Below are 21,334 nucleotides of genomic sequence, written 5' to 3'. Positions count from 1 at the left end.
CCTCATTTAATAAAGCTGAGGGTGAAAAATAAAGCTGAGAGGAAGCAAGAAAACAGACAACTTTCATGTATTTTTGTGATGACTTTGACTTTGTTATGACTCATGACCTTGTTGTCGTGCTAAACTCCGTAGAAATGGTACTTTAAAGAACATGCAATGCCAGTAACAACAAAAATACTCCTACCAATGCTGGTACCTTGACAGGACAACAGCAGAACTATGAACTGTATTACTAACTCTAGTTTAGAAAAGGAAGTCTTTCAGCTCATTCTGTTAACTGCTATTATATTTTTAAGGCTTTGGGAAATTTTCTCATAAAAGTCAAAGTGAACTAAAGATCTCCAACCTATAAAATAAATAAGCACTCTAGGGAGTACCTGAATATGATCCTTTAGATTTAGTTACTTAGGCTGTAACAAATTAACAGTACTATTTCCCAAAGGATCTCCTTGCTCACACATCAAGAACACAGCTCCAGGGTTTCTCATACTTACTGGAAATTTCATGTGCATATGAAAAAATATATAACTCAAAACCATAAAGCTAGAAGCAGGCTTACAAACCATTTAGTTCTATCTTCCAAATTTTATAAATCAAAAAAACAAGGTCAAGGGGTTAATGATCCCTAAAGTAAATACTATACAGTAGATTACCCAATTTTAATTCAAGAGTTGGTAGCCCCTCAAGGTCCATACATCAGCTCTGAGTTTGATCCTCCCTCTACATTGCAAAAGAAACCTCATAAAACTAAGTCAAACCTCTTCTCACATTCATTCAATAAATATTTAACCATGTATTTTATATTAGTTAAAAAAATCAAGAGCAAAACATGCCTATCTAGTAATTTCAAATCCAAAGCTGAAAACAATATTACATTTTAAAATGAATTCCAGCAAAATTTCAATTATGCTCTCAAATTCAATTCTCCTTTAGCATTCCTTATCTCAACAAGTGGCACCACCTTCTATCCAGTGTATCATAACAGAAGCAGGAAAATTTTAGGGTTGTTACCACCCTTTTTCTAATCTTTCTGTCCAATTATTACTACAAATTTTATCTATCTTCTATTTATTTTTACACTGACACAATTCTGTGCAATCAGGATCTCTGGCTTGACTACTAACAGTAGCATATTGTCTCTTTTTATCTTTCCTGTTTCCTCCTAATCAATTTTACATAGAACATTATTAATAACCATTTAAAAACACGTATGTGACCACACATCATAATTACAGTTGGTTAAATCTGTCATGGGTTTCCTTCAGAACTAATTATATGTTATACTGTTATATATACTGTTATATGGCCTATAGGGGTCCTCAAACTGCAGCCCACGGGCCACATACGGCAGTGTGATTGTATTTGTTCCCATTTTGTTTTTTTACTTCAAAATAAGGTATGTGCAGTGTGCATAGGAATTTGTTCAGTTCTTTTTTTTTTTTTTCAAACGATAGCCCGGCCCTCCAATGGTCTGAGGGAATTGACCCCGTTTAAAAAGTTTGAGGATGCCTGGCTACAAAGTAAGCATGTCTTCATTCAGCTTCAGCTTCATCTCCTAAACCTAACTCACAAATCTCTTAACTGCCTGGCTTATCTCTGTACTTGCCAAGGTCCTTTCTTTCTCATGCTCCTTAAACATACTATATTTCCTTTGCCTAAACACCCTTTCATATTCATTCTTAGAACCTCTCTGCCTTTCTCATACTTTTTTTTTAACCACTTTTTTCCAAAATTATTGTTACATAGTTATTCAGACTACAGTAGAACCTCTGTAAGTTGATCTCCCAAGGGACTATAATGAACAGGACAACATATGAAGATGGTCAATGTAAGGAAGTACGCCTAAGGTACTGATAATGTATCTGTACTTATACTTTACTTTCATGTACAGCTTTTTGTTAGAGAACATACGAAATCATATATAATCAAAATACAGTAAAATTATATATACAGTATAATGCAAAAATCAATACATTTACTGTTTTCTCATGGTTTAATCTTTCTTTCTTTCTTCTTTTTTTTGTAGAGACAGTCTTACTTTATTGCCCTTGGTAGAGTGCTGTGGCGTCACACAGCTCACAGCAACCTCCAACTCGTGGGCTTAGGCGATTCTCTTGCCTCAGCCTCCCGACTAGTTGGGACTACAGGCACCCGCCATTTTGCCTGGCTACTGTAATCGTTCTTTCTAAAAAGAGTCAATCTTGGTTTCTGATTCTTATTCTTATTACAAGTGTAAGTGGAGAAAGCACTCTCCATGCTGGCTATACCATTCAAGATACCTGGGTGTTTTTTCACAGCAAATGACTTCAACTGCATTATCAGATGCCTGATATCCTGTTCTTTGGAGTTTCTGCAATTTCTGTGTCACCCTTACTTGCTTCTTCCATTTCATTAGCTGTTTTATGCACTTCTACACTGGTCTATACTTTGGTCAATATCACTTGGAAAAATGCTTCTGGGTCAAGTTCATTACAGGTTGCCACTTCATCATCCACTGCAACAAAACCTTCCAAATCTACTCATTTGAATTCTGCCATAAGACTGTTTGATGGAGCCAAAGTATCATTTTCTTGGGTTGTGACAAATCCAAATTTTTTGAAAAACTTCAGTATTGTTTCTGGCTGAACTTTATTCCAAGCAGAATTGATTCAGAGGATGGTATCTAGTGTTAACTGATACAGCAGATGAAGCTGCTTCCATAGGCAGACCACAGATTTGTGTTTTAGTAATGACCCACTACAGGAGCTGGGCTTGGCAGTGCATTTTAAATATTTTGATGATGCCTTGGTCAAGAAGTTTGGTTTTTGAAGTCATGTTTGGAAGCAGAAATCTCAATGTTATGTTTGTGAGATGATTCACTTTTTTGTGGATAGGACAATTGTTTACTGTCAGTGGTATATACCATTTCTTCTTTTTCATTTCTCAGTCAATACCCCTTACCCACTCCTCAAATAGGGCTCTAGTCATCCATGTGCATTTGTTTGATCTCCAAGTGACAGGGAGGTCTTTGGGCTTAGGTTCTTCAATGTGTGTGGCTTTGCACTTACCAATTAGCAAGGGTTTTAGTTTCGCTGTGGCTGAGCAAGAGGAAAAAAATGTAATACATACTTTAATAAGTATTCTGCTCTTAACATTTGGTGCCCTTCATGGTTCTGTCAGGCAACTGCTTGAAAATGAGTCCACACTTGTCAGTGTTAAAAGTGTTACCATCTCTGGAGATGCTGGGAACTTTTTCATGAACTTTTCCACATCTTCTACAGGAACTTCATTGGATTCACCACTTGTGCTGCAGTTTAATTTCTCAAGCCAACCACTTGATGCTTGGAAATCTACCATCCAAATTCCTATGTGTATTTTTTAGTGACTTCTTGGATCATCGGCCTAGAAATTCTGGTGTTAACTGCCCTCATTTATTTAAACAAGCTGAATGTGACTTCATTGACTTCATCAAGGGAGGTTTTCCTCCTTTTCTGCTTTAGATCTCCGCTTTTCTTATCATTATCTCTCCAAGAATTCATGTTTACATTTTTGGATACTGTTAACAATAGTCTTGGTAATACCAAAATGTTCTGCCATCTTTCTCTGGCTGCTGCTTTCCATAAAATGTAAAAGATCAACTTTACCTTCAATGTCAGCTCTTTGAGTTCTTTCCCTTGTGTCATTATGTCTTGATTAATGGAAAATTTTTCAGTAATTTTAAGATGTACATACAATTTAGACTGATCCTTTATGTTGAAAAAATCTTTTGCAACACAAAGGGATATTAAGCCTGATCCAACACATGGTAATACTAAACATGAAAAAGAACTCACACTAAAGAAAAAGTAATACAACTAAGGGGCAAAGCCCACATTTGAGTGTGATATAGAGTGGACTCAACTGGTCAAGTTACAGAGAGTAAATTAATACTGTGTGTTACAGTCCAAGTGGTCAAGATACAACTTAGAGAGGTAATCAATATATAGAAGTCAGTCTTCTATTGAATAGATGTGGTACATATCTGGTCTGTGAAAATTAGCTTGATTTAAGGAGGTGGTGAAGTATGGAGGTTCTCCTGTATTTGTATATAGAAGGGCTAAACAAGTATCTTGAGCATGAAATAAATTAATGAAATTATTTTACCCACAAGTTCTTTTAATATTCTTTATTTCCCTTAATTTTGGGGGAGGATGGAGAGTTTTACCTCGTAAGGTTTTTTTCCCCAAACAGATTTATTTACTAAACTGTAAGACCCTCTTTCATCTAAGCTTCTGGGGTCAATTTATCTTGATATAATATTTTCAGTAACTTTTATGATGTATTTTATCATATTTACTCCCTTATAATAAAAAAAGAGAATCTGAAGCAAGTAACTTATTCGAAGTTCACAAAGCAATGCATTTAAATTGATTTTCCATGTTTGAACTGAATAGTAGGTATAAGATAATTCAAGGCTGAGTGCACGGGCTCATGCCTATAAATCCCAGCACTCTGGGGAGCTAAGGCAGGATGATTGTTTGAGTTCAGGAGTTTGAGACCAGCATGGGCAATATCAAGACCCCGTCTCTACGAAAAATAGAAAAATTAGCAAGGCATGGTTGGGCACCTGTAGTCCCAGCTACCTTGGAGGCTGAGGCAGGACTGCTTGAGCCCAGGAGTTGGAGGCTGCAGTGAGCTATAATGACACCACTGCATTCTAGCCAGGGGTGACAGAGGAAGACTATGTCATAAAATAAAATGAAATCAAAGAAATTAAATTAAATAAAGACATTTCAAAAGTTCTTCAGTGAATGTGTTGCCACTGAAAAGAAATATGTATCATCTCCATGAAAGAAAATAAAATCTACCAATTTTACTAGCCAATGCTACAAATTCAGGTTTTCTCCCCTCAACATATAGATCTATGTATTAGAGAGGATTTATTATTATTACCTGGACCACTTCCTATTTAAACTGAGCTTCTCTGCTTTTAGTAGAACATTTTTGACAAACAAGATTGATAACTTTTCTAAGATCTTAGATTTACACTTTTGGCCCATTTTTAGAATTATTTATTATTTAGAATCTCAGCTTAGTCTGAGATTCTAAATGTTTAAATCTGTAACTGAGGACATGTTTTGGTAATGGTCATAAGTTAAAAGTTAATAATCCTTTATTAAGGCATTACATATGGGACTCAAACTAATGGTTCACAAATGACTTTTCTTTAGGCAAAATTAATGTTTAGCACATGAACTAAAACATCTAAAAATAGACATACTTATTGAAAAGACTGTTGCACATTACCTTTAAAATGAACCAATAAACTACTACTTAAAAAGAAAGGGCAACAATCTTTTAGTTACTAAGGTTCTAGTCATTATATCAGAAGTAACTTTAGAGAAGGCATGTATAGCTGGTGTACCCGTGGCAAATTAAAAAAGGCAGAAAACAATAACAATTCTATTTGATCATTGTCTACTCAGTGTTTTATATGCCCTTGGTAAAACCTCTGTAACAGATAATAAATGAAATGACTAAACATTACCTCCAACAAAAGTGCTTTTTAGAAGATATTTCAAATAGAACAAGTATATGATGCTTCCTAGAGCAAAACAAATCCCTTTAAAAATATCCATTCTCTAGGGTGGCGCCTGTGGCTCAATGGAGTAGGGTGCCAGCCCCATATGCCGGAGGTGGCAGGTTCAAACCCAGCCCCGGCCAAAAACAGCAAAAAAAAAAAAAAAAAAATCTATCTATAAATCTATCTATCTATCTATCTATCTATATCTCCATCCATCCTCAACAATTAACTTACGGGGTTGCTCTCCTCCATTAGTTAACCCAGTATTAATTATCTGTATAATCCATACTTCTTTTCTGCATATAATTTTTATACAGATGGCAAAAAAAAAAAAAAAAAAAAATCAACACAAAAACAGGCATAAATGAGTGCAATCTCCATCAAGGTTATCTTCAGGTTCTTAAGGTTTTAATTTAGCAGTGACTGTAGTTAATAGTGTAGCTTCTGAAAATAGTTCTTACAAATGGCAAATCTAGATAACTTATTTAACATCTGAAATTAAAGCTTTAATGATCTGTAGAAAAAACTGAAATGAAAATGATTCAGAAAAGAAATATTGAATAAATTTTAGTAAAAATAAATCTTCTTAATAATATCTAATGAAATTCTCTGGGCAATATTTAATCCTGAAAGCTTTAGTGGGAATTTCTCATACCTCCTACTAATTATGTGCCAGGTATATCTGTTAATTAGCCAGGTTGTGCTGGCTAATTGTGCTTCACTGACACAATACTGTGTCATTTATTAAGCAAACTTTATTTCTCACACAATTGGACATTAACCTGAACTTCCTAAACTTACAGTGACATTAGTAATAACATATTACTGATTAGATGAATTATTTACCTGTAAATTTACTCAAATAAAGATGCATACATAGAAGTAATAAATACTAATACATACTACAATACGAATGAACTTTGAAAACATGCTAAGTGAATAAAAATTAGTTACAAAAGACTATATACAATTTCATTCATATGTAATATCCAGAACAATCTATAGAAACAGAAAATAGAGTAGGGCTGGGGATAATCTATTATTATTATTATTATTATCAGCACAGGGATAGCCAAAAGGTATGGTATTTCTTTTGGGGGTGATGAAAACATTCTAAAACTGACTGTGGCGATAACTGCACTAAAAATCATTAAATTATGCATTAAAAAACGTTCATGTAGATAGCTTTAAAACTTTGCATTTGTAGAGGAAAACAAAACTGTACTATTGTACATTATTTTCTATTGAAAAATAATTGTAAATAAATAAAAAGGATTCCTATTTGATTAAATGACGTCTTTTCCTTTGGGAAGATACCCATCAGTGGGATTGCTGGGTTGAATGTTAAGTCTACATTTGTTTCTTTGAGAAATTTCTATACTGTTTGCCCATACAGGTTGTACTAATTTGCAGCCCCACCAACAGCACATAAGCATTCCTTTTTCTCTGCATCTATTGCTTTTTGACTTTTTAATGGCCCTTCTAACTAGAGTAAGATGGTGTCTCATGGTGCTTTAATCTGTATTTCCCTCATGATTGGTGAACTCAAATCACAGCACAATTTGCAACTGTGAAGATGTGAAATCAACCTAAATGCTCATTAGTTTACAAAGGGATCAAGAAAACGTGGTGTGTATATCCATGGCACAGAGTACTACTCAGCCATAAAATGAAATGAAATGTCTTTTCTGCATCAGCTTGGATAGAATGGGAGACTGCTATTCTAAGTGAAATATCGCAGGAATGAAAAAAATATCACTCATCCCAGGGATGCAAGGCTGGTTTAACATACACAATTCTATAAACGTTATCCACCATATTAACAGAGGCAAAAATAAAGATCACATGATCCTCTCAATAGATGCAGAAAAAGCATTTGATAAAATCCAGCATCCTTTTCTAATTAGAACACTGAAGAGTATAGGCATAGGTGGCACATTTCTAAAACTGATTGAAGCTATCTATGACAAACCCACAGCCAATATTTTACTGAATGGAGTAAAACTGAAAGCTTTTCCTCTTAGAACTGGAACCAGACAAGGTTGTCCTCTGTCACCTTTACTATTCAACGTAGTGCTGGAAGTTCTAGCCAATACAATTAGGCAAGACAAGGAAATAAAGGGAATCCAAATGGGAGCAGAGGAGGTCAAACTCTCCCTCTTTGCTGACGACATGATCTTATACTTAGAGAACCCCAAAGACTCAACCACAAGACTCCTAGAAGGCATCAAAAAATACAGTAATGTTTCAGTATATAAAATCAATGTCCACAAGTCAGTAGCCTTTGTGTACACCAATAACAGTCAAGATGAGAAGCTATTTAAGGACACAACTCCCTTCACCATAGTCTCAAAGAAAATGAAATACCTAGGAATATACCTAATGAAGGAGGTGAAGGACCTCTATAAAGAAAACTATGAAATCCTCAGAAAGGAAATAGCAGAGGATATTAACAAATGGAAGAACATACCATGCTCATGGATGGGAAGAATCAACACTGTTAAAATGTCTATACTTCCCAAAGCAATCTACCTATTCAATGCCATTCCTATCAAAATACCAACATCGTACTTTCAAGATTTGGAAAAAATGATTCTGCGTTTTGTATGGAACCGGAAACAAACCCGTATAGCTAAGGCAGTTCTCTGTAACAAAAATAAAGCTGGGGGCATCAGCATACCAGATTTTAGTCTGTACTACAAAGCCATAGTGCTCAAGACAGCATGGTACTGGCACAAAAACAGAGACATAGACACTTGGAATCCAATTGAAAACCAAGAAATGAAACTAACATTTTACAACCACCTAATCTTTGATAAACCAAACAAGAACATACCTTGGGGGAAAGACTCCCTATTCAATAAATGGTGTTGGGAGAACTGGATGTCTACATGTAAAAGACTGAAACTGGACCCACACCTTTCCCCACTCACAAAAATTGATTCAAGATGGATAAAGGACTTAAACTTAAGGCATGAAACAATAAAAATCCTCCAAGAAAGCATAGGAAAAACACTGGAAGATATTGGCCTGGGGAAAGACTTCATGAAGAAGACTGCCATGGCAATTGCAACAACAAAAAAAATAAACAAATGGGACTTCATTAAACTGAAAAGCTTCTGTACAGCTAAGGAGACAATAACCAAAGCAAAGAGACAACCTACACAATGGGAAAGGATATTTGCATATTTTCAATCAGACAAAAGCTTGATAACTAGGATCTATAGAGTACTCAAATTAATCCACATGAAAAAAGCCAACAATCCCTCATATTAATGGGCAAGAGACATGAATAGAACTTTCTCTAAAGACGACAGACGAATGGCTAACAAACACATGAAAAAATGTTCATCATCTCTATATATTAGAGAAATGCAAATCAAAACAACCCTGAGATATCATCTAACCCCAGGGAGAATGGCCCACATCACAATATCTCAAAACTGCAGATGCTGGCATGGATGTGGAGAGAAGGGAACACTTTTACACTGCTGGTGGGACTGCAAACTAGTACAACCTTTCTGGAAGGAAGTATGGAGAAACCTCAAAGCCCTCAAGCTAGACCTCCCATTTGATCCTGCAATCCCATTACTGGGCATCTACCCAGAAGGAAAGAAATCCTTTTATCATAAGGACACTTGTACTAGACTGTTTATTGCAGCTCAATTTACAATCGCCAAAATGTGGAAACAGCCTAAATGCCCACCAACCCAGGAATGTGTTAACAAGCTGTGGTATAGTATACTATGGAATACTATTCAGCCATTAAAAAAAATGGAGACTTTACATCCTTCGTATTAACCTGGATGGACGTGGAAGACATTATTCTTAGTAAAGCATCACAAGAATGGAGAAGCATGAATCCTATGTACTCAATTTTGATATGAGGACAATTAATGACAATTATGGTTATGGGGGGGGAACAGAAAGAGGGAAGGAGGGAGGGGGGTGGGGCCTTGGTGTGTGTCACACTTTATGGGGGCAAGACATGATTGCAAGAGGGACTTTACCTAACAATTGCAATCAGTGTAACCTGGCTTATTGTACCCTCAATGAATCCCCAACAATAAAAAAAAAAAAGAAAAAAATATCACATGTACTTTCTAATATTTGGGAGTAAATTGATGGGCACATACAGGCAAAAAAAGATATTAAAGTCATTGGAAATCAAGGAGAGAGGCAAAGGGTAAAAACCTATTTGGTACAATGAACACTATTTGGGTGATGGGCACACTAACAGCTCCAACTTAAGTATTATAAAAGGAATCCATGTAATAAAAACATTTGTATTCCCTTAATATTTTGAAATTAAAAAAAGAAAGATAAAGCCTTGTTATGATTACAATCCTTAAAAGTAAAATCTGCTTAATCATTTCTCAAGGTGGAAGAAGGATAATCAGTTTTTGGGTCAGGCATGGTTGCTCACCCCTGTAATCCTAGCACTCTGGGAGGATGAGGCAGGTGGACTGCTTGAGCTCACGAGTTAAGAGACCCGCTTTAACAAGAACAAAGGTTATCTTGAAGCAAGACCGAACATGAGGTTAAACCTCAGTGACACTGAAGAGAGTTGTTCATGTTATCTTCCACGAGCAAATACCCAGTGACATTACTTTTTTAATTTCAGTGTATGCTAAATAACCAACACTCTGAAATGCTAAAACACGTATCTAGAAGAGAATGGGTTCTTAACTTAACCTTAGTGTCTTTTACCCCATGAAAGTGTTGGTCAGATATTTTGTGGGTAGCCTTATTATAGGGAGAACGCGTCTTAAGTGGTTGATGACTTGGCAAAATGTTAAAAACTACTCAATTTAGTACCTTGATTAAAGTACTGATTCAAAAAAAGCACCTTAAAAGTCTTTGTGTTTGAGGTTTATATTATAAACTCAGCAAAAAGAAACAAAAAATTCTGCATTTAATTAAGTTCAAAACTATCAGAAATGTCCAACCTTTTTTCTTTTCTGCTGCACATTAGAACAATTGTTATCTTGGGTCACATATTAAATATGCAAACACAACAGGTGGTGAGCGTAAGAAAAGGTTCGTGCATACTTTTCAGGAAATCTAACACTAAAAATAAGCAAAACAATCCTCAAAAAATCTGCCTGCAGCCTGCAGGTCACAGGTTGAACACCCCTGCATCTACACGAATATACTAACTTGTTATTTGGTTGAATGCATTACAGTGACATATTTTCCTTTCTTTTCACGGTATCGCTCTCTCTGTTAAGAACCCAAGTATCATCGTGATTCTGTACTTCCCAACATTCCTACAGAGAGTATGAACTACTTTTACATCACAGTGACATGCATAATGCAAAAAGATATTTATACGTGTGCAAATAGTAGACGAACATCTTAGCCCTAAGAAACTAAAATGTTTCTGGTGTACTTCAAATATTTGCAATCTTATTCTAATACTCTAACTCACTAATAAAAACAAATATAGCAAAATTAAGGTACTCTAGAAGCATTGTAAACCTTATAAATTTAATTTTTACCTGGGATTGTTTTTTAATGTATTTACTAAAAATTCATGTAGATCTATGCCAGTTGAATCAGTGTATTCTTGACTGGAATCTAAAAAACAACAACACAAAAACCCAGTATAAAGTTGTTTGAAAACAAATCCCTTTCCTTTTTACACACGATGTATATCTTAAATAAAACGAGATGTCCCCCATTTCAAAAACTGACAAAGTAGAAAAAGGCAACTTACGATGAATCCAGATAACAATTTTTCTACTCTTGTATAATATGCATGAGTTTATATAACCATATGTCCATGTACACTCTTAAAATAAATTAATCTCTCACATGTGCCAATTTAAGTTATTATAAATTCCTTAAAGATCCTTTTATGTACTCACCATATCCTCATGTTCAAAAATGCCTCCTTAGGGGAAAAATTTCAAATGATTTAATTGATATGTCTTTAGTAATTTAAGACAGCTTACTTCAATTATGAATATAAGTGGAGAAAATTTGGGGGTAGCTAGGAATTTTAGTTGTGAAAATAATTTAGTTTTTTCTTTTTTGAGATAGTCTCAAGCTATTGCCTTGTGTAGAGTGCCATGTTGTCATAGCTCACAGCAACCTCCAACTCTTGGGTTCAAGTGTCCTCTTTCCTCAGTTTTTCTATTTTTAGTAGAGATAGGGTCTCGTTTTTGCTCAGGCTGGTCTCTAAGTCGTAAGCACTAGCAATCTACCTGCCTCAGCCTCCCAGGATTATAGGTGTGAGCCACTGTGCCTGGCCAATTTACTTAGATTTTTATCAAGTCTATTACTAAAGGTTTGCTTTCAAAATATTTTTCAAATATTCATGTTTATTTCTTCCCCTTAAATGCAATATCCTTAGCTGTTTCTAACACTAAGAATATAGTGTTAGAATATGGCCAATATAACTGGGTTTATATATTAAAAAAGCGTTTGTATTGACCCACCATGCTAGATGATAGTGCAGACCCTCCAAACTTACTGTGAAAAATAAACATTCTGGGTTTCCAAAAATATTCTTACTGGATACCAAACATTATTAGCTCTTTGTATCATAAGGAATTAAAGGGTAATATTTTTTTCTCAGTTGAATAGTGGTGAGTATAAAGTAGTATTTTCAATGGAATCAATATACAAATGATGATGATTCCAGAATTTTAATATAAGAAACAGTGAGAGATTAGATATTTTTATTTATTAATAATATTATTTTTGTTTTTTTTTGCAGTTTTTGGCCAGGGCTGGGTTTGAACCCACCACCTCCAGCATATGGGGCTGGCACCCTCCCCTTTTGAGCCACAGGCGCTGCCCGGAGAGATTAGATATTTATCTAAGCCAAGCACGGTGTTACCAGGCTATAGTCCCAGCTACTCGGGAGGCTGAGGCAGATGGATCACATGAGCCCAGGAATTCAAATCCAGCGTGGGCAACATAGTGAGAACCTGTCTATAAAAAATAAAATCAAAGACACTGATCTTCCTCAATGACTCTGGTCTGTGTTGCAATTCTGGCTGAAGCATCTTACTGATGTACAGAACTGTTAATACCATTTTATCCAGATGAAAATAGATGACTTCTTCATTCTGTGTCATTTTTAACGTAGATATATTACATAATTTTTCAAGGAGTAAAGAATGGAATTAGAGTGAAACTAAAATTTTGTTTAAAAAACACAAAAATAAATTGCAAACCTCTTGATAACATTTTTCTGGGCAACTTATCACTGGCTTTTTCTTTTTCTGCTTCATCTTTTGAGGGCTTCTCCTCTTTTTCAAATGATTGTGTTAATGGGATCTGAATTTTCTCCTGTGGGAAGGCAAAATGAGTTACTCAATGAAAACTGAAAGCCACTCACTTAATATTACACATTATATTTTTTGAGCATCACAATATTATACAGAGGAACAAAAAGGAAAAGAAATTATTTTATCCAATTAGATTCTCCGAACTAGAAAGCTACATAAAATATTTCACCATTTTAAAAACAAAATCTTGATTTAAAATGTTAAAATTAATATTTTTGTTGAATATATCAAACTAAACATATCCTTAAGATTATTTTAGAGAAAATAAATGTTTCTTGTAATAGTTTAAGGACACTACTTGTAAAACTCCCAGAGGGTCAGAAGTGAGGTCTTTTTAACCTATTTTTGCAATGGAGATGCCAAGCGAAACCATGATAATTACCATCAATCACAACAAACAAGAACATCAATGATTAATAAAAATTACGTTTCTGAGTATCTATTATAATTGCATCTTTCTTCATTCTCTTGCCTTGTGAAAGTGTTAAGTACAAAAATTTCCAAAACCAACTATACATGACCTATTTGAGATGTATATATTACTGTTCCTTTTTCAATCACCACAAAGTTGTTTTAGAAAGATTTCAAACAGCACTATGTATCTTAACACATATGCAATGTTTAGCTGTAAATTAACAACATTCTATAAGACTGAGATGGAGCAAACATTTAATTTTGAATACAATGTCATTACATACAATTTCAGAACACAAGAGAATTATTGGAATTCATATGGTCTGAAAAGGTAGAAATCATGTAGCTCTATCTACTTAGGGAAAATTGTAAGAAAGCTATAATAAACTCCAGATCATTTTCACTACAGAGATATGGGTAGTCTATTTTTAGACTAAATTATATGGTTTGTTTTTTAGTGATTCAAACCATCTATGAAATAATAACTTAGCTTTTTTGGATGGTAGTGGTGGTGATATGAGCATTAAATCAGTGTCAAGGGGATATAAATTTTAGTATTTTCAACTTTGCAGCCCACAGGATTTCTTCTAAAGTTTTCTACCCACATATAAATTTTTCAAAATAATCTTAAGTAAAATTTTGATCAAATAATTTTTTACTCCAGTAGAAATGCTACATGCTATTTTCATCTCTTTTCAATTCTCCCCATTCCACTCCAGTTCAAATTTGTGCTCACAACATAGGGCAAATGATATGCATTGGTAATTTTCACCAGAATGAACGCTTGCTTTATGTTACCTTCTTTACCAAAGACAACGATAACTTCATTACATTCATCAACCAGTAAGTCATTTTCCTTATTCATTTCCCAATGTATTTCCTTATTCTTTTCAAAACTGTAAAATAAGATGACCTAGAAATAAATCCCAGAACTATTTTTCAGAAGTTTAGAATATTTAAAAGTTGTTCTGACTTGTAGCTTCTTCTATTCTTATTACTCAGGGTAACCCAAGTTACCAGGCTAGGAGAAAAGATTTCACACTACCTTTTCTAGAATCCAGGCTAGGAGAAAAGATTTCACACTACCTCTTCTAGATTTTCACTAATCGGTACTTCAAATGACCAGCGAATCTCATGTCTAAGTTCTCTGCCTAAAGCCATGCATTTTAATTGTAGATATTAAACTACTTTATCAAAATGAACTGTATTTTAAAAATCTAGTAGGTTTAATTTACTGAAACTTTATCTTCAGTTGGCTTTGTTTTCAGTAGAGAATAAACAAGACATTTTAAACCCTGAAGTCCTTATACACAAACTCTTCTGACTATAAATAACTGGAACGATAGCTACCTCTCCATAGGAAGCTGCATTCCTTTACTCTTCACTTAGTCATTGACATCTGTTATTGAGGTCACTTCCCTCTCATAAAGCTCTCATCAGACACAGACACAAGTGACAACTCTCTTTTAATTGCCTCTCACCCTTTCAAATGATGAATTTTATTCCAGATTAATTCTTCATAAATCACACTGTCAATCAAACAAATTAGTTGGAAAGTGTCTCTACTGTCAAGGATTAGATACCAGCACATTTCGTGAGAAATAAATTATTTTTCAATTCCCATTCAGGTGCAATTTAGTTAATGCAAGGCTTGGAAAAGACTTTCTACTACCCTGTTTCCCTGAAAATAAGACAGTGTCTTATTTTAAGGTGTGCTCCCAAAGATGTGCTAGGTCTTATTTTCAGGGGATGCCTTATCTTTCCTGTAAGTAAGTCTTATTTTCGGGGAAACAGGGTAACAGAAGTATCTTTCATTCAGAGGGTTTTACTCATAGGTCATTATCTAAAAAGAAAAAAAATGCATTGTACCCAAGAGAAACTGAGAAAGAATGTATTAAGTATAATAACTGAATTCTGGCATAGCTCCTTATTCATTATACACATAATTTTTCTGAATTGTAAGCACAAAAAATTATCTATGATCAATAATGTATATATTAATATATGACATATTCCTGATGCTAATTCTTTTCTCATATAAATTTTTGTTAGCCAAGTTTAAGTAGTACCATAAGAATTTTTATCTCAATACTTTTCAAATAAGGTAAAATGCACTGAAAAAAAAAAAAAAAAGATTACGTTGTCATTTTTCTCAAAAACAAATATTTTTTCTGTATCAATAGACATAAATGCCTGACCCTTCTTCTCATTTTCTCTATCACCTATGATTGTTATGTCATGAAGCAAAGATGGTGTAACAGGATAAAGAAATGAATTATGGTTAATAAGACAAAAAAGCAAATTTTCACAAAACACTGCACTATGTACCAGTCCATTCTGAATGGCTATACCCTTTACTTTGACTTGAACAAAAGACCTTTCAAAAATTGCTATTTTAGGCTCAGTTCCTGTAGCACAGTGATTAAGGTGCCAGCCACATACAATGAGAGTGGTGAGTTCGAACCTGGCTCGGGACAGCTTAAACAACAATGACAACTACAATCAAAAAATAGCTGGGCATTGTGGCAGATGCCTGTAGGCCCAGCTACTTGGGAGGCTGATGCAAGAGAATTGCTTAAGCCCAAGAGTTTGAGGTTGCTGTGAGCTGTGATGCCACAGCACTCTGAGGGTGACATAATGAGACTCTGTCTCAAAACAAAACAAAACAAAAAACAAAAAATTGCTATTTCAAAAAACAATTTTACCAATGTTTTTCCACAATGCATTGTACCTCCTCAGCCTTATCAACAACCATGCACAAGCCAAAGGTTAATATGTTTGCCAAGCAATAGTACATAGTAAAATATGTACATTTCTGCTTTTCCCTAGTCTATTTCATTGCTGAAATGTATCTATTTCATTGACTACATACAGCCATGTCTCATGTAGTTACATTAAAAACACAAATTTTAATATATTTGACATACACAAAAAATCAAAGAAAACAGATTTTTAAGTGCTTTTCATTGACAACAAATAACTTAATTTGAAAGCCTTTTTTTCCATGCATTTTAGAAACAAAAGTACAGTGCTTTTTAAAAACAAGACATATTCTAAATATGTAACAACTATTCTTAGTATCTATAATAGGCTTTTGAGGGCATCATCTAAATCAATAGTTTTTGGCTGAATTGTCAAATGTATACTTGTTATTTATTTTTAAGGAAAAAATGTACAACATGACATGATTTTAACTTTTTCTTCTCTTTTCTTGTTGAGACAGAGTCTCACTTTATTGCCCTTGGTAGAGTGCCATAGCATCATAGCTCACAGCAACCTCAAACTCTTGGGCTCAAATGATTCACTTGCCTCATCCTCCTCAGTAGCTGGGACTACAGGCGCCTACCACAACGCCCAGCTATTTTTTAGAGACTAGGTCTCCCTTTGGCTCAGGCTGGTCTTGAACCTCTGAGCTCAGTCATCTACTCGCCTTGGCCTCCCAAGTGCTAGGATTACAGGTGTGAGCCACCGCACCCGGCTTAACTTTCTTTTTCTAAAATCAGTCACGCCTTCTTCAAATAACCAAAAAATTGGAATTCTTTGGAAACTGATTGCTGGGATATGGGGGCATTTGAAATTGTTTAAACTCAAATAAGTAGAATAAGCCCCTACCAAAGTTATCATATTGTTAAACATTAGTAAAGGATTTAAAAATAATTATGCATAAATGTCCAAATGTATAATGAGACAAAGAACAATTCATAGCTCAGAGTAACAGAAAGTAAAGCTACACCATTATAAAGAATATGAGAGGCAAATTAAATTATTCTCTCAAACTTCATGGTTCTGTATTTTACAACAGACAGAAGAGAAATTAGAAATATTGGACAACTATTAAAGAGACAAGCTAATATGAAAATTGGATTCACCATGCATGCAGATACATAAAACAACCTATCAAGTATCTTACAGAGTCTCTTTATACATATACGACCACTAAGTATTTCACAGATTTCTCAAAGCCAAAACTAAAGGATGGCAAATTTCATCACAATTCTATTCAATGGAAGTACTACTTTAATATTTTATAGCCTTTCAATAATAATTATAACTGTCTTAAATCCATATTCCTAGTTAATTATATGACTCTTGAGTTTTTCCAGAAGAGACTTCATTGCTGTAAGTCTTATGTTGAAGCAAAGAGTTTTTCCAATCTCTCATCTTCTAAATGGGTGGCAAGTATTATCAAATCAGTTTCATTTAGTAAAAATAATACAAACCACCATAACACATACAACTTTTATTTCACCATATGAAAAAATATTCTCCAATTCCACCGAGTCTTCAAATAACAATTTTTACTTTTTACTTTTTTTTTACCTGGTTCTCCTGTGATATCTCTGCAGCAGGGGGTGGTGGAGATTCTTCACACACTGCAAGGCTCCGAACTAGCTTTAACTTTGAGCTCGACTAAAGAGAAGTATTTAAAATTAACACTACATTTCACAAATCTAGGGCATATCCAAAAGCCCCCTAGAAAGAGTTTAAGTTTCTTTAGAGTTTCTGCCATGTATAAAATGTGCAAGTTAAATACATAGTTTATCATTAAGCACCACTAAAACTCCTGTTAAGAGGGAAAACAAACAGTTGCAGTTTTGAAAATTATAGCAATAGCAAAAAAGGGAATAATTCCCACTTCAAAACCCAAAGAATGGTGAGAAAGCAATTTTCTCTATAAAGAACCATCAAAGATAAAAAAGCAATGCACAAAAGCGACTAGGCAAGACAAAAACCCCAAATAAAATAAAATAAGCTTTCTGCCCCAAACAAAATATAAAAAAAACTAAACTGAATGTAGTGCTACATGAAAACAAGAACTTGTCAAGCATGAAGGAAGGCCCTTGGCATGCCAGCACACCAAAATATTTACTATACCTTAGACCTTTTTCCTGTCTGTCCAAATGACTGCAATGGCCGCTGAACATATAACAAGAAAGATTTGTATTAAATTTCATACTGAAACAGAAAATTTGCTTCTTAATTCATAAACCTAAACCACAGAAAAATGAACTGAGTACAAAGTATGGAAAATGAGGAAATCAAAGTTGGTTTCAGTAAAAGAGTATTGATTCCTCTTCCCAGAAGCACACGTGCAGAAGATTTTCTAAAATCCTTCTGCAGGTTGGCATTTTTAAGTCAGCAAATGGCCACGATTTCTGTGTTAACTGAGCTCAATGGAACTCATATGATGACTTCCTCGTAGCAAATAAAATACTCTTCTTCAGTATTCTATAGCTTAGTACAGTTCTGCCAAGATTAGGGCAAACACACACAAAGACACTCCCCTGCTCCACACGCACTCTCAGCCTTTTAGCTGAGCTCAGAAATTCCAAACTTAGTAAAGAAAATGTTTCAAAGGTACAGCTAGTCAGAGATCAGCCACTATCTACTGAGACTTTTCAACACTGTATGAAGTATGACATCAGTGTACTAGTGACAGAATCCTATTTGTCATGTCTGGGGAGAGCCATTGAAGCAGAAATGAAAAAAAGAGGGTAGACTTCCAATGTGAATTTTGAGAATGACTGACAGATCATCAGTCACATGAATAGGAACCTGTGAGGCAATCAGCTCTAGTTCGTGTTATCAGGCTTTAGTTACACAACCCAATTGAAGCACTTGGGAATCTGAGCCAGACAGGTTTTAAATACTCTCCCTTTCCACTTTGTACCAATTGGCTTCACCAAACCCAATCCTACCAAATAGTACAGGGTTCAGGTATCTCTCATTTTTATGGATTAACACAAGGGAGCCAGTTTGGGTCCAAACATAAAACAGATACCAAGTCCTTAATATCAAGACTATTTCACATAAAAATGAAAAAGAAAAAAGATGTCCATTCTAACATTCAAAAAAGCCTTCCAAGGGGCGGTGCTTGTGGCTCAAAGGAATAGGGCGCTGGCCCTAAATGCTGGCGGGTTCAAACCCAGCCCTGGCCAAAAATTGCAAAAAAAAAAAAAAAAAAAAAAAAAGCCTTCCAGGTAAAGCCAAGAGTAAAGAGTACAGAGTACCTGTATGGTCTACCCCCATTTTGAGTCCAATGTTCTTCAAACATGAGAGACATTGTATTCTTGGCATTTTACCCCTGGATTACACAAACTACAAATTAACAACAACAAAAAGAAAATAGAAAAAATGAACAATTTCATAAATAAAATGGTAAGTACGTGTGCACACATGCTAATAACACTGATGCCTAATAGGGGTTTGGCATGTTGTACTGTCTTGTGTTTCTATTTTCTCTCTATTAAATTTGTTCAATAGGATTTCTCATTTTCTATAACTCACATCTAAAAATAGAAGTAAAAAAAAGTTATGCTACCATCAGGTAAGGGTTACAGTAAAAAAAAAAAAACTGAGAAAAGAAATAGATGAATACTAGCAAACGCAAATAACTAAATGAGTTCTGAGGAATCAGAAGGGAAAGGAATTTGACTTACTCCCATTCTCTGCTTTAATTTCTTTACAATTCTAAGTATTAATGGTATAAAACCTTCAATTAAAAATCTCTGAAATAGGGCAGCGCCTGTGGCTCAGTGGGTAGGGTACCTGCTCCGTATAATGAGGGTGGTGGGTTCAAACCTGGCCCTGGCTAAACCACAACAACAACAAAAAAATAGCCGGGTGTTGTGGCAGGTTCCTGTAGTCCCAGCTACTTGGAAGGCTGAGGCATGAGAATCGCCTAAGCCCAGGAGTTGGAGGTTGCTGTGAGCTGTGACTTCACAGCACTCTACTGAGGGCGATAAAGTGAGACTCTGTCTCTAAGAAAAAAAAAAAATCTCTAAAATAAAAGTGATGATTAACTAGCAAAGTAAATGCTAGATTCATGACTTGACACCTGTAGCTCAAGCTGCTAGGGCGCCAGCCACATACAACAGAGCTGATTGGTTAGAATGCAGCCTGGGCCCGCCAAACAATGACAACTACAACCAAAAAATAGCCGGGCGTCGTGGCAGGCGCCTGTAGTCTCGGCTACTTGGGAGGTCTAGGCAAGAGGCAAGAGTTTGAGGTTGCTGTGAGCTGTGACGCCATTGTACTCTACCCAGGGCGACAACTTGAGATTCTGTCTCAAAAAAAAAAAAAAAGTAAATGCTAGATTCATATGTAGATGAGTTAAACTTCTGACTTTACTTATTAGTAGGTGACCAGGTCAAATTATTTCGGTTTACTTTTATCTCTATAAAGTTCATACCATTTGTACTAATTAACAGGTTACTGAAAAGATTGACTGAAAGGGGTGGCGCCTGTGACTCAAAGGAGTAGGGTGCCAGCCCCATATGCCGGAGGTGGCGGGTTCAAACCCAGCCCCAGCCAAAAAAAAAAAAAAAACAAAACAAAAAGATTGACTGAAAGGCTTGGCACCTGGAGTTCAGTGGTTACGATGCCAGCCACATATACCGGGACTTGAGCCAGGCCTGGGCCTGCTAAACTACGACAACTACAATTAAAAAAAAAAAAAAAAAAAGGCCAGGCACTGTGGCTGGTGCCTGTAGTCTCAGCTACTTGGGAGGCTGAGGCAAGAGTTTGAGGTTGCTGTGAGCTGTGACGCCACAGCACCTACTGAAGGCGACACAGTCAGACTCTGTCTTAAAAAAAAAGAAAAGAAATTGTAATGACTGAAGAGTCTTAATACATCTTGAAGAGCTTACTAATTCTCAGTACTTTTCTAGGTAACAGCAAGGATTAATGATAATTATGTGGAAGAAGATAATGAATTAACATGTTCAATCTCTAGCTAAAGGTCAGGGGCAATAAAAAATAACAGATGCCAGGCTGCTAATTCCTACTGAAATACAATATTTTCTGAGTTGAGAATTGACTTTTAAAAAAATCATTAAACCAACTAACCAAACACAATTGCTAATTTGTTTTTACCATTTAATCCTCTGTGCCATAAAGCATATGCTTAAATATCCAAAGGCCTGCCCTCAGACCCTAAGGAAAAGTCCCTGGAGAAAGTCTCAGACTATTTGCTTTAAGTTATTCCTCATATTAAATTAAGATAAAAGATTTCCTCTTCCTTTATCTCCTCTTCATGTATACTGGTGATGTATACAAGAAAATTCTCCAAGGAAGT

General features: G+C 35.2%; 1 protein-coding gene across 15 annotated transcripts in view; it reads right to left on the bottom strand.

Annotated features, from left to right (window-relative positions):
• Positions 1-21,334, bottom strand: part of R3HDM1 (R3H domain containing 1) — a 227,505-nt gene that overhangs the window by 113,438 nt on the left and 92,733 nt on the right. For 9 of the 15 annotated variants that reach the window (XM_053596403.1, XM_053596404.1, XM_053596411.1 and 6 more), the window contains 4 exons: positions 18,133-18,174; positions 17,578-17,667; positions 12,730-12,844; positions 11,044-11,122 (listed from right to left, as the gene is read on the bottom strand). In XM_053596403.1, coding sequence (XP_053452378.1) covers positions 11,044-11,122; positions 12,730-12,844; positions 17,578-17,667; positions 18,133-18,174 — 326 coding nt within the window. The remainder of the gene's footprint in view (positions 1-11,043; positions 11,123-12,729; positions 12,845-17,577; positions 17,668-18,132; positions 18,175-21,334) is intronic. The other 6 variants (XM_053596408.1, XM_053596418.1, XM_053596419.1 and 3 more) reach the window with 2 other exon arrangements.

This window comes from Nycticebus coucang, chromosome 7 (assembly GCF_027406575.1).
Source record: "Nycticebus coucang isolate mNycCou1 chromosome 7, mNycCou1.pri, whole genome shotgun sequence".
Taxonomy (NCBI): Eukaryota; Metazoa; Chordata; class Mammalia; order Primates; family Lorisidae; genus Nycticebus; species Nycticebus coucang.
Note: the sequence above shows the minus strand (reverse complement) of the source record. Positions and strands in the feature narration are given on the sequence as shown.